The 12,113-nt window shown below is 57.9% G+C and overlaps 1 protein-coding gene across 2 annotated transcripts; it reads right to left on the reverse strand.

Annotated features, from left to right (window-relative positions):
* Nucleotides 1-4,513: 4,513 nt before the first annotated feature.
* Nucleotides 4,514-11,783, reverse strand: LOC112298425 (serine protease 27). 2 transcript variants are annotated; one of them, XM_045189885.3, is made up of 6 exons: nucleotides 11,638-11,783; nucleotides 8,368-8,394; nucleotides 7,584-7,746; nucleotides 5,915-6,186; nucleotides 5,396-5,670; nucleotides 4,514-4,946 (listed from the first exon to the last, which is right to left on the reverse strand). In XM_045189885.3, exons 1-6 carry the CDS (start codon nucleotides 11,684-11,686, stop codon nucleotides 4,653-4,655), a joined length of 1,080 nt encoding a protein of 359 aa, XP_045045820.2. In that variant the 5' UTR covers nucleotides 11,687-11,783; the 3' UTR covers nucleotides 4,514-4,652. The 2 variants fall into 2 exon arrangements, with proteins under 2 accessions (XP_045045820.2, XP_024409154.1); XM_024553386.4 differs by having other exon boundaries at nucleotides 5,396-5,565; nucleotides 11,638-11,782.
* Nucleotides 11,784-12,113: the final 330 nt, after the last annotated feature.

The following is a 12,113-nucleotide window of genomic DNA, read 5'->3' on the forward strand; positions in this document are numbered from 1 at the left end:
TTGGGCATTCTGAGCTCCCCACCCCACTCCTCCTCCCAACCCCCACCCCCTGCCCCCCACAGTCGCTCTGGCTCCCACTGGTGGCTTCTGTTCGAATGCTCCTGGGATGTTCTCCACACTTTAGGGACATTCCTGTTCTGCTGTCCCCTGGAGAGCTCTGGCTCTCTGAGGCTGGCTAGGATGTCCTTGACCCCAAGATGCTGAGTCTTGGGCTTTCCAAACTTCTAGCCTCTCAGAGTGTCTCCTGTTTCCAGGCGCGTGGCCAGCCTGGCCAGGGGGCCTGGGGTCCCGGGGTCCTGGGAGGGGACCTGTTCTGCCTGCCTGGGCTGGGGGTAGGAACCGCCTGCCTGGGGGCGGGGCTCTTCAGCACTCGGAGTGTAGCGAAGGACTCCCAAGTTCTACTCTGAGTTCGCTTTCTGAACAGACTAAACTTGGCATCACCGAGCTCCCTGATGCCAACAAGGAACCTGGACATGCCTCTAGTTCCTGCTGCTAGGTGGGTACTTGGGAGAGGTTCCAGAGTATCTCGGGTATCCCCGTTAAAGCCCTGAGCTTGTCTTGTGTTAGTGCAAAGGACTGAAAAGGAGAGCCATCTAATCTGGGTCCTGAGTTTGAGGAGGAAGCCCTGCCCCTTGGACCTTGCCCTCCAAGCCATTCTGCCTGCCTTAGGGGTGTGGGGGTAGGGGCAAGTGACACAGCTCTCGGGGCCACCAGCCTTGTAGCTCCAGGAAGCCTGAGGACGACAAGAGAGGAAGACGGCACTTGGCGTGTGCAGGCTCCCTGCAGAGCACATGCCTAGAACCTTCTAGGGCTCTGCATAGGGGCAGGTACCACCCCTTGACCTCTCGCCTTGTCCCTCCTCTCCCTGCGTTTACTTGTGTCCACCCAACAGCTGCTCTGGCATCTTTCACCCTCCCCTGAGCTGGTGGCAACAGCTGGCTGGTGTCCCATTATCTCTCAGTCCCTGAGCCCCGTTGAGGCAATAAAGGGCTGAGCCAACCGGGCACCTGTTTGTTCGCCCACAGAGCCTGTGTGGTCTGGCCTGTGGGGCACCGGGGCACAGGTGCACTGGAGCCTGTGGGGTCCACATCCTTCAGCAGAAGTGGCTCCGCTGCAGCACCTTCGGAGTAAGCTGTGGTTCCCTGAGACACACGGGAAGTCTGGACGCTGGAGCACAACCCCCAGGCGAGGAGAGGTGGGTCTTTGGCTTTGGAGGCTTTGATTTGCATGCCCCCTTTGCCTTCTCCTCCATGCCTCATGAGTGGTAGCGTCAGACCTAGGGCCCAGCTCGGGGCACACAGCTAGTCCTATGACATCGGAGCCATGGCTGACCTCTGGTCCTTGAGGCCAGAGGGGGTCTGGCCCAGCAGTTTTATTTCCTGGGGCTCCTGTGGGCTAATCACAATGCTTATGTGTGCCTGCCCATGTATGGGTGTGTGTGGCGTGAGCATGTGTGTGGATTTCCAGGCTTGGTTACGGCCCACAGGAGGGGTATCTGGTCTCCAACTCTCGCTTCACCTGTAGGCTGCTGTGGTTGCTACAGGGTGGTCCCTGCCCCAGGTTGGGCTTGCTAACTTCTGCTCCTCTGTGGGGGCAGCAGTCTCCAGTTCTCCAAAGTGTTCTTTGGGCTGCTGACCTAACCCTGGCACCGCCACCCACCACCTGGCAGATGGCTCTGAGGTACTGCTTGGCGACAGTGTGGCAAGTTGTGTCTGAGCCATGCCCCTGCTAAGGGTGGGAAAGGAGACTGCCGACAGGTGGGGTGTGTCTCCTTAATCTCACAACACTGAGCGTGTGTAGAGCTGTGAATGGCATGAAATAAACCTGCTTTCCCTCTTAATCTCCTGTTCTCTTCTGGAGTGTTTGCCTTTCCTCTCCATAGTCCTCTGGTCGAGCCTCTGCCCCGCGTCCGGGCAGAAACAGTGGGGGGAGCCCAGCAGTGGGGGAGCCGAGTCCTAGGTTGGCCACCACCTTGGATGCAGCAGCTCAGTGGCTACATCAGAGGCCCTGCCCAGGACCCCAGACTTTCCCTCCCAACCCAGCTGAGTGTGGTGTTGCTGGGGGCTAGGCTGCCCTGGTGTCTGTGCCCCTCTTCCCTGTTAGCCCCACAGGACCTGACCAGACCCCTGTCCTGTAGTGGGAGGATTGAAGGGGTACTGAGAGACCCCAGGGCACTCAGAAAGCTGGGACAGCAGACAGGAGGAGGCAAAGATGGGATGTTGAGCCCTCCAAGGGGAGCCTGGTCCTTGCCCACCTCCAGGCAGTGAGGCTTCATTCTGGCCTCCCCACAGAGGCTGCACAGGGGCTTCCCTCCAGAAACCACCTAATCCCGAACCAACCCCCTACCACAAGGCCTGAAGCTTTTTAATACCTCCAGAGCAGGGGGCTGGGGTCGGCCAAGCCTTTTCCCAAGGGGGACCCAGGGGCAGTCCCTGGTCCCAGCTGGAAAGACCCATAACTTGTCTCCAGGGCTCCCCTCAGGACACTCATAGTTTGGTTCCAGCCCCCACCCCCCACTCCCCGACCTGGGCCTTGGTGTCTCTGCTGCTCCCTGAGGGACTCAGAGCCCATCTCTGGTCTAGAGGAGCGCAGCACACAGCCTAGTCCTCAGAAGGTCACAGAGCGGGTACCCGCCAGCAGGTAAGTGGGGCCACCATGAGCCTCTGCCAATCAGTGGTATTTCCTGCCTGGAGGCAGGGATGCGCTGGGCAAAGTGGAACTCCGAGGGGAATTAAGTATTTGTTCCCACTCTGTCCCCAGGGTCAGTCCTCAGCAGGTGCTTGCTAAGTGAGTATTGATTCTTCCATAAATACCCAGGCCTGCTTGCCTCCCGGCACCAGGCTGGCAGGCTGTGTGTGCGCTTGCATGTGGGGGGAGGGGGAGGTTCTGTGTGCATGTGTGCACACACTGGTGCACACTGACGTGTGAGTGGGTGTGCACATATGTGAGTGAAGGCAGGGATATGCACATGTGTCTGCACGAATGCGCATGTGGCCGTGCTGGGGAGCGTGTGCAGGGCGGCAGCAAACACATCCCTGCTCTCCCGAGGAGTCTCGTCCAGTTCATTACCGCTTAGCATGGCCGGTCCGCCCAGGTCCACTTGAGAGTCAGTCCGCGTCGGGGGTAGAGCTGACCATCTGGCCGCAGAAGGGGCTGCTGTGGATGTGCTGGAACCAGCCAGACCCTGAGGCTGCCCCGTGGGTGGACGGGCCCTCACAGGAGGGCCAGCGCACACTGGATGCCAGAGCTCCAGGGGCCTGTTTGTGTGGGGCTCCTGGTGGTGACAGGCTACAAGAGGGCACACTGGGAAGGCGGGGCAGGTGCAGGGACGTTATGCGGGGTTGCTGGTGACGGGAGCGGCCGCAGAGGGTAGGGACGCAGAGCTGGGCCCAGGCCAGGCAGCAGGCTGGGTGGGTGGGCGCTCTTCATGCAGGACTTTGGCTCCTTTCTGAATTTGAGGGGAGGGTGTCCTTGCACGAACCATTAAAGACACCAGCATATATGGCCTGAACCCCCAAACTATGGAAGGAGGAAGAAGGGGTCCCAGCTCAGGGAGCTGACAGAACTTCAGCCTCCATGACCCTAAGTGGCCTGGGCCTTGCCCCTGTGTGACACCTGTCACAGCACTGACTGTCCATGCAGTGCATGGACTTGATGGGGCCACGATGGCCCCTGCATCCCAGAGGTTCAGGGATGTCCAGCCTCCTGGGGCATTGGGGCCGCAGGGTCCCAGTGAAGCTGTCACCAGGGAGTTTCAAGGACGGTATGGAGCCTCAGAAGCAGGCAGGCACTGGAGCCCAGGGCAGGACCCACGTCACCATTTCCCTGCCACCTCCTCTGGTGGATTCACCATCCGCCCAGTCACCCCTGAGAGGCAGGTGGGGGTGCTGTCCCAGGTTACAGGAGAGAAGTGGGCTCAGAGGGGACAGTGATTTGTGCCATGCCTCCCAGTAGATGTGGGCCCCAACTCCAGTCCCCAACCCCTACAGCTTTGGACTCACCAGCGGGGAGGTGGAGGCTGAGGGAGGAGTAGAGGAAAATGAGCTGGGAGTCAAGGGGAACCTGGGGAACAGGGAGACCCTGGGGCCCCTGCCTCCTCCTCATGGGGGTAGGAAACCATGGTTGTTACTTGGAGAAGTCTTGGGGTGATTCAGACAAAGAAAGTGGGGCATGTGACTCCCCCATGCCCCCAAAAACCCTCCTCCAGGACCCTCTGCCAGGCCCCCCACCCCGTTCTTTCTACTGTGAGGGTGGCGTTGGCAAGGACAGTGAGCAGCCAGGGGTGGGAGCAGGGAAGCCTGCTGTGAGGGCATCTTGGGGGCAGGTGTCATGGGACACTGAGGACCTGAACTCCAGTGACACCTAGCCTGCAGCAGCTCCCTTCTCACTAGGACCCTTCCCTCCAAATGCCCCCACCCAGTGTTTCGTCCAAATCACAGCTCCTCAGCACCGTCCTCTGCAGTCAGGTGGCTCTCCACTCCCCTCTCGCCCTGAGGGTCCACACCTGGGCAGCTGGCACTGAGTTTGGGTTTTTATTGGATGGTGAACATAAATAAAAATAACTGGACATTTGAGTAAAGAGAATCAGAGAGCTATTTACAAATGTACACGTGGACGCCGGGGCTGCACTCGTCCGCCTGCCTGAGCAAGGCTCAGCAGCAGGAGAGCAGGGCCGCAAGGACCAGGAGGACAGTGTGCGCCGCCAGGCAGGGTGCAAGGTTCTGATCATGGGGCTGCTGGCCCCGGGGGTCCCGCTTCTGGCCACCCGACCTGGCGTGCTGGAACTGCAGTTCCGGGATGATGCGATGGATCCAGTTGTAGTGGGAGGTAACCCGGATGTAGACTCCTGGGCGGTTCCGGCGGGCACAACCCTCACCCCAGCTGATCACCCCTGCCTGCAGCCACGACTGGCCCACGAGGCACACCAGAGGGCCCCCCGAGTCACCCTGCAGAGGAAGCAGAGGCTCCATCAGAGCCCACAGGGGCCCAAGAGCGACAGGTACGCATGTAAGCACACACCCGTTTTCCTCCCTTTGTCCCTGTCCTCAACTCCCCACCCTAGGACTGTCCCTGCCTAGCTCCCCTCACCCCAGGGGGTCCTTCCTTTTCTGGCTCGGGGTGTCCATTTCTCTAGTATCCCCAGTTCACCTGCTCAGAGAGGTGTTTTGAAAATGTATTTTCCTGAGTCCCACTGCCAACCTACCCACTGCAGCCCTGGCGGGGGTGGGGGACAGGCAGGATCCAGGAATCTGCTTTTCCCAGCTGACTGGACACAAAGCTTTGGTCTGGCTGTGCACCAACCCACCAGGGCCTCATCGGGCTGGGCTGGCTCCCACCTGGACCTAGGCCTAGGGAGCAGGGCTCAGCCTCCAGAGTGCCCTATCTCAGCTCCTACCTTGCAGGCGTCCTTCTTGCCCTCAGCGAAGCCGGCACACAACATGTCATCTTTGATGGTTTTTGGCTGAAAGATAGACTCAGCATCTTTGCTGTAGAGTAGGTTGCACTTGGGTGTGTCAATGATGGGCACAGCGAGTTTCTGCAGGATTCGAGGGTTAGGCAAGCGGTCTGCGGAGGGGCAAAACAGCCTGCAGCTCAGTGGGCGGTTCTTGAGAACCGTGGCTCTGTCCTTCCTCATTTCTTGCTTGGGTGTAGACCTCTTCTCTCTTGGGGCTTTGTGGAACAGAATTCCTTCTTCCCTTTCATGCACAAGGCTGGGCTCTTTCTGTCCTATCTCTACTTTCCCGTGGCTCCTCCTTCTGCATCTGCTGCCCCTTCCCTATACCCATTCCACCGATTTGAGTAGAGATGTGTACCAATATCAACAGAAAAAGATTGTTGCATCAGAATGGCCCCCGACCTGCCTGGGACCTTCTCTAGGCATGTCCCCCGCTTTGTTCTGCCCCTGCCCCATTACCTTGTTCACTGGGGCTGCCCCAGCCGGTGACCCAGCAATTCATGCCCGTCTCAAAGATGACTGAGGGGTCAGGCATACACACAGGGAGGATGTAATTGGTGAAGTTCACAGGTGCCTCCAACTCCACCAGGGCCACATCAGCACTGGAGGCCATGCCCTGGTACAGGGGGTTGCTCTCCACCCGCTTCACCTGTGCATATGTGGCATGTGGCCCTGGCTTCACCAACTGCCGTGCCCCCAGTAGGACCCGGTACAGGGATGTTTCAGAGGTGCTGGTGGGAAAGAGCAGAGAGCTGGTGTCAGGGAGACCCTCTGGGGTCTCAAAGGGGGAGCTGCTGCAGATTAGATGGAGAAGGGGGAAGGGGGGCGTTAGCATTGTTCTGCTGCTGCCAGATACTGCCCTCCTGGCCTCCGGATGTGTACCTGACATCTCTTGGCACACTATCTTCAAAAAAGTCGTCTCCAGGGGGACCCACATCAGGGTGAGGTGGTTTAGGATGTACAAGCTAAAGCAGCTTTACTTTCTGGCTTTAATTCCCAGCTCCACCCCTGGCCAGCTGGGTGTACTTGGGCAAGTCACCTATCAAGTTCTCTGTGACTCAGTTTCCTTGGCTATGACATGGGGACAATAACAGGCTTGCTGTGAGGGGTGAAGGAGTTGACTGTCCACAATGATGCAGCCGGGGGCCAGCCGACTGGGGGTTGGGCCAGCCTCCCAGTGAGCCTTGGGCATGTGAACTACCCCCTCGGACCCTGCGTTTACTGAATTAAGATGTGAGGTTCTAAAGGAACGGTAGTGCTGTGGTGAGGCAGGAGCGGGGGTGCCGGGAAACCCTGGGCGTCGGGGCAGGTGGTTCACAGTGTGGTAGCGGGGATGAGTAGTCTGGGCCTTTGGTCAGAAACGCTGTGGGCATTCCCTCTCTTTCTCCATCCCTTCCCCTCTCTCTAAAAATAAATAAATATAATATTTCTTTTAATTAAAAAATAACTGCCCTGGCTGGTGTGGCTCAGTGGACTGAGTGCTGACCTGCAAATGAAAGGGTTGCTAGTTCGATTCCTAGTCAAGGCACATGCCTGGGTTGTGGGCCAGGTCCCCAGTAGGGGGTGCGTGAGAGGCAACCACACACTGATGTTTCTCTCCCTCTCTTTCTCCTTCCCTTCCCCTCTCTCTAAAATTACATAAATAAAATATTTTTAAAAAATAAAAAAAGAAAGAAATGCTATGGGGGATCTTAGACAGGGTGAGGAGGAGGAGGAAAGGACATTCTGCTCCAGTCCTTGGGCTCATCTGTAACCAGAGACTCAGCCAGAAAAGGGAGTGTCCTGGATCTGAGGTGTGGGCCAGGGTGTGGGAGGAGCCTGCCAGCATTTGCAGAGACAGGGCCTCAGGCCTGGCCAAGCACCTCACTGATGAGACCAGCAATGGATCTCATGGCTGGGCCACAGGAAGCAAAGACTGGGAAACAGCAATTGAAGCTGGAAGTTAGCCTCAAAGTTAGACTTAAAGGGTGCTCTGGCCAAGAAGGTGGGCCATAGCTAGACAGGTATTAGTTGCTGGCCGAGGTGCTGAAGCCTGGCAGGGTGCGGGACTCTGTCAGCAGTGGCCCTGGTGCAGAGCCTGGGTGGTCACAGGCAGTTGGTAGTGAGGGAGAGCGTGGTGGGTACTCACTTGGAGAAGCAGTGTGCTGCGGTGAGGACCCACCGCTCTGTGATGAGGCTGCCCCCGCAGAAGTGGCTTCCGTTTCGCTGGATGCTGACTTGCCATGGCCACTCGCCCTCCAAGGCATCCTGCCCACCCACCATTCGGTTCAACATTCTTGGGCGCCCGCAGACTAGGGGAACACAGCCGGGGCAGTGCTCACTGGGGTGTCAGCTGATTCCCTACCCCAACTCCACATTCCAGCTTCTACTTTCTGCTCAATCCAGGGCCCTCCCTGTCTCTGACCTTCTTGAGGACCTTGGGCATGTCAGATGCCTGGGCATTGGGTCAGCCTCTGACACAGGCATACCCTTCCCAGCTTTGGGAAAGGACCCCACCCCTGTGGGCCTCACACCCCTCACCTGTGAAATAGTGACATCATGAGGAGGGTTGAGATAACACACGTAGAGGTCTTATCCCATCATCTGACCAACAGGGGCTCCCAAAGGAGGGAGGGCCTACTGGGAGGGCCCTTCAGATTCTATCCTCAGCTTCTTTGCTGTTACTTTTTCCCGCCCCCACCTCCATGCTTCATGCCTTAATGACTCTCTTGTGCCGGCTGCAACGTGTATCAGACCTTCTTCCTGTCTAGGCTCCAATTCCACGGACCCACAACTTTTCCTTCGGGATTCCCTGTGCCCTGCCCATTTATTCCAAGTCTCTCTCCTTCACAGTGAGTGAGAGAGCCTCTGGCCAGTCTTGCTGCTCTAACACGCCTGCTCCTGTTCCCCCACCCAAGAGTCTTAGGGCTTACCGCTCGATGCCTTGGTCCTCTGAGTCCCTGGAAGGGAGAAAAGGGGGTGATCAGCCAACTTTGCCCTTTGCCGAAGCCAGAGTCTGCTCCTCCCCTGCCCACTGCTGGGCAGTGTGGCCCTCTTTTACTCCGCACCCAGTGCCCTGATGACTCAGGACAGTTCACAAAGGGACCTGGCAGGAGAGGCTAGGGGCCTCCAGTTTTCCTACAGGACCTTGCTTTGAGGTCTACAGGCCCAGGCCTATGGGCCAGACCTTGTCTGCAGGGGCAGACTCCTTGCCATACAAGGAGATAATCAGAAGATGCCAGTAAGAGGAAGCAGTCATGGCCACTTAGGGCAAGATGGCTTCTGTCATCCCCACAGAGGTCTCTTCCTTCATACCCCACACCCATCCTTGTCTGGAAGCTCGGCGGAGGATCCAGCCATAAGCACTGGTGCTGTGGGGCCTGCGTTTCCCACTTCAGACGGCTCAGAGCTAAGATAAAGGACGAGTCCCTGGGAGTTGCCTTTGAATTTCAGAGGTCTGGGCCTTCTTACAGTCTGTTTTGAGGCCCAAGTCTCCAAATGAACTTCAGTCCTGAGGCTACAACCCAGCCCCACAGGTCTTTCTGGCCTCAGGGTAGCAGAGAGAAGCCAGTCAGAGGTCATTGTGGGTCAGTCTTCCCGAGATTCCAGATTCCCAAGAGCTGACCCCTCTATATTCCAGCATGCTCTGCAGTTGGACCCCAAGATTGTTTGCTGGGCCATGGCACTCTAAGGTGGGGGAGCTGAAGGGACAGGCAGAGGGGTAGGGCTAGAGCCGCTCTGAAGGCCCGTCTACCCAGGATCCATTGTCCCCCACATCTCTGGACACAGGCACGTGGCCTGATGCTGGGCCTTTACAGGAACCTCAACCCCAGCCTTGAGATACCAGCCATGAGACACCAGCCACAGCGACAGTCTCATCCAGTGCCGGCAACAATCTGGAGACACCATACCCCAGAATCTCTGGTTCACTGGGGGCAGATCTGACCAGAGCTGGGGTGGGGCCTCAGGACAGCCACTCCCCACCTCAGCCTTCAGCATTTCTCCTACGTCCTAACTTCTTTGGGGGCCTAGAGGGTGGGGCAGCTGCTACTGAACCTGTCTTCACTCTGACCAGAATGGTAACCAGCTTCCTGGAAGTGAGGGGCCCCTGCGGTGGGGCGCACAGGGCTGAGCCACACATCTCCATGGGGTGCCCAAGGACCCTGTTTTGTTTTTTTTTTTTGATCCTCATCCTTCTGGTCAGACTCTCCGTTCAAAGGGTAAAGGGTACACTCCCCGGTGCTGAAGTGTTGAGGTTGGAGGATGCAGTGAGTGGAAAGAGCTGTGGATGTGGCAAGAGGAGGTGGACACTGGGAGTGCTGAGAAGGCACAGGCAGGAGTGGCCACTCTTCAAAGTAGGGGTGCTAAGCAGAAGTGCCAGGGCAAGAGTGGGATCAGGCTGGGCCAATGAATAGAATAGGAAGTCTGCTGGACGTTCTGTTCATGGATTTGTGTTCACAAGGTGCCTTCTGCAAATGCAAATATTCCCTGGGAGAGCTGCACCCTCTAACCCCTCATCTTAGTACAATATAATGTTAGATTGATAACACCTGACCCCTGCTCTCGCTTCTTTTTGCACGTGATGCTCTGGTTCACCCTCATCTCCTCGCCAGCACTAACATGCTTACAGGCTCATTCCCTCCCTGTGGGAATTTTTCAGAGACTTGTCCTGGTTCTCTCCACAGCCATCCCCCTTCCCACATATGCAGACAGATCCAGGGCCCACTCCCAGAATCAAGTGTGCATGCCTGTGGCCTGGCAGGACTGCTTTGAGGGTTTGCTCACAATACTGCTCTTCCTGGAGGCCCTTTACTTCTGGTCTCTTTAGGTCCAAATCCTACACGTCCTAATCCAGGTCCTCACAGAGCTCTGCCCACCTTGCTCACCGTGGAGGTAGAATCAACTCTCTCACCTATTGGCCCAGGAGCTCCTTGAAGTCAGAACCCACACCCAGGGGCCTGAGCCCAGGAAATATAGGACAGAAGGAGAATGGCTGTAGGGGCCAGGCTGTCCAGGAAGGGATAAAGTGGAGACCTGGGCTCTGCTGGGTGGGTGTCATGTCAGGGGCTGGGTGAGCCAGCCAGGAGGTCAGGCCTCTTGTCTGGGCCCAGGGCCCCCATGCTCCAGTAGCTGGTGGGGATGGGAGAGGCCTAAAGCTCTAGGAAGGAAGAGCTAGAGGTGGAGGTGAGGAGGGTGTTGAAGAAGTCAGGCCTGTGGTCATAGCTATATGTGAGTCAAATGCAGGCCTCTGTTTCCACTTTGGCAATGACCTTGATTGCTCAACCCATCAGGAGCAATCACTGTTACACCCCCGATGGAGATGGGCTCCCTCAAAGGACGTTGTTGTTTTTATGCCAGGAGGCCAGGAGGGGAGACCTGGGGGGGCCAAGAGATGCTGGCCCTCCCCACCGAAGTGCCACCCGGAGGCCCTCCAAACCCTGGTGGGAAGCCTAAAGCCATGGCCAAGTTGTGCCCTGGGGGACCCAGCCCGGCCCTGGGAGGTGACTTGAGGACAGGGAAGTGAGGTGGTAGTTGGGCTGGCCGGGCTAGCTCAGGAATGCAGGAAGGTTTCCCTGGTAGTGAGTAGCCTGCCCCTCCATGAGGGGCCTGATAGGTGGGGCCCCCTGGCTGGCACCTGCTGACCCTGACCCAGTATTGGAAGAGGGGACAAGGATGCAAGGCTTGCTCCTCCCCATACCTTTCCTCTCTAGTAGAAAGAGGAGCCTGCATCCCTAGCCCCCACTCCCCCAAGGCTTCCCATTGAGTCCCTGCCAGCCTCCTGGGGCTCCCAGGCTCAGGCAGCAGCTCAGCCTTCTGGGGGCCCAGCTGATGGACGTTCAGGGATTTGGAACCCAGTGGGCCTCTGTCTTCACATGGAAGATAGGGAAAAGCCAGATAAGAGGCAGAGGCCACAAGCTGAGAGCTTGGCCCATGAGTGCGGAGACAAGTGGGGAGAGGGGAGCAAAGCCCCTGCCCATGTCACTGTCTCTTGGTCCTGTGCGCACACCCCCACCCTGTTTTCCCCACTTCGCTGTCCCAGCTGGGACATCTGGACCTTCCCACCTGCCCAGGAGGACCCATTAAGGTGGGGAAGGGAGGCCTGTCTTCAGCCCCAGGCCTGGCCAGGGAGTGGGGGGCTTAGCTAGAGCTCCAGGGAGGGCAGAGGAGGCCCCTCTGGGAGGGGAGGAACATCCAGGACTCACCAAACCGCAGCAGCAGCAGGAGCAGGGCCACGGCTGGTGGCCGCCTCATGATCTCAGGCCTGGCTGGGGCGCGGGGTGGGGGACAGCAGTGGTGGGATCTCCTGGAGTACTAGAGTGAGGTGCCAGCCTCCATGAAGTGGGGTTTTATGCTGGAGGTGAGTGTCGGCTTGGCTATGTTGCCCAACCTGTTGGCCTGGCCTGCCCGGCTCCTGTTGCAGGAAGGAGGCACCTAGAACCCTGACTCCTCCATGACCTGACCCTGAACTCCCTGTGTCCCAAAGGGCCAAACCCTTCACCCTAACACACCTTAGGGTCTTGGAGCAAGGTTGCACTTGCTCCATTTGGGCACTTGTGGCCTGGGGTTTTCTGCCTGCCACCATAAACTGACCACAGACGCCTCCCAAATGACCACATGTCTCCCATAAGCAAGCTGTCTGTAGTCCAGGAAAACTTCCCTGTTTCATTCATTCATTTGT

This window comes from Desmodus rotundus, chromosome 1 (assembly GCF_022682495.2).
Source record: "Desmodus rotundus isolate HL8 chromosome 1, HLdesRot8A.1, whole genome shotgun sequence".
NCBI classification, from domain to species: Eukaryota; Metazoa; Chordata; class Mammalia; order Chiroptera; family Phyllostomidae; genus Desmodus; species Desmodus rotundus.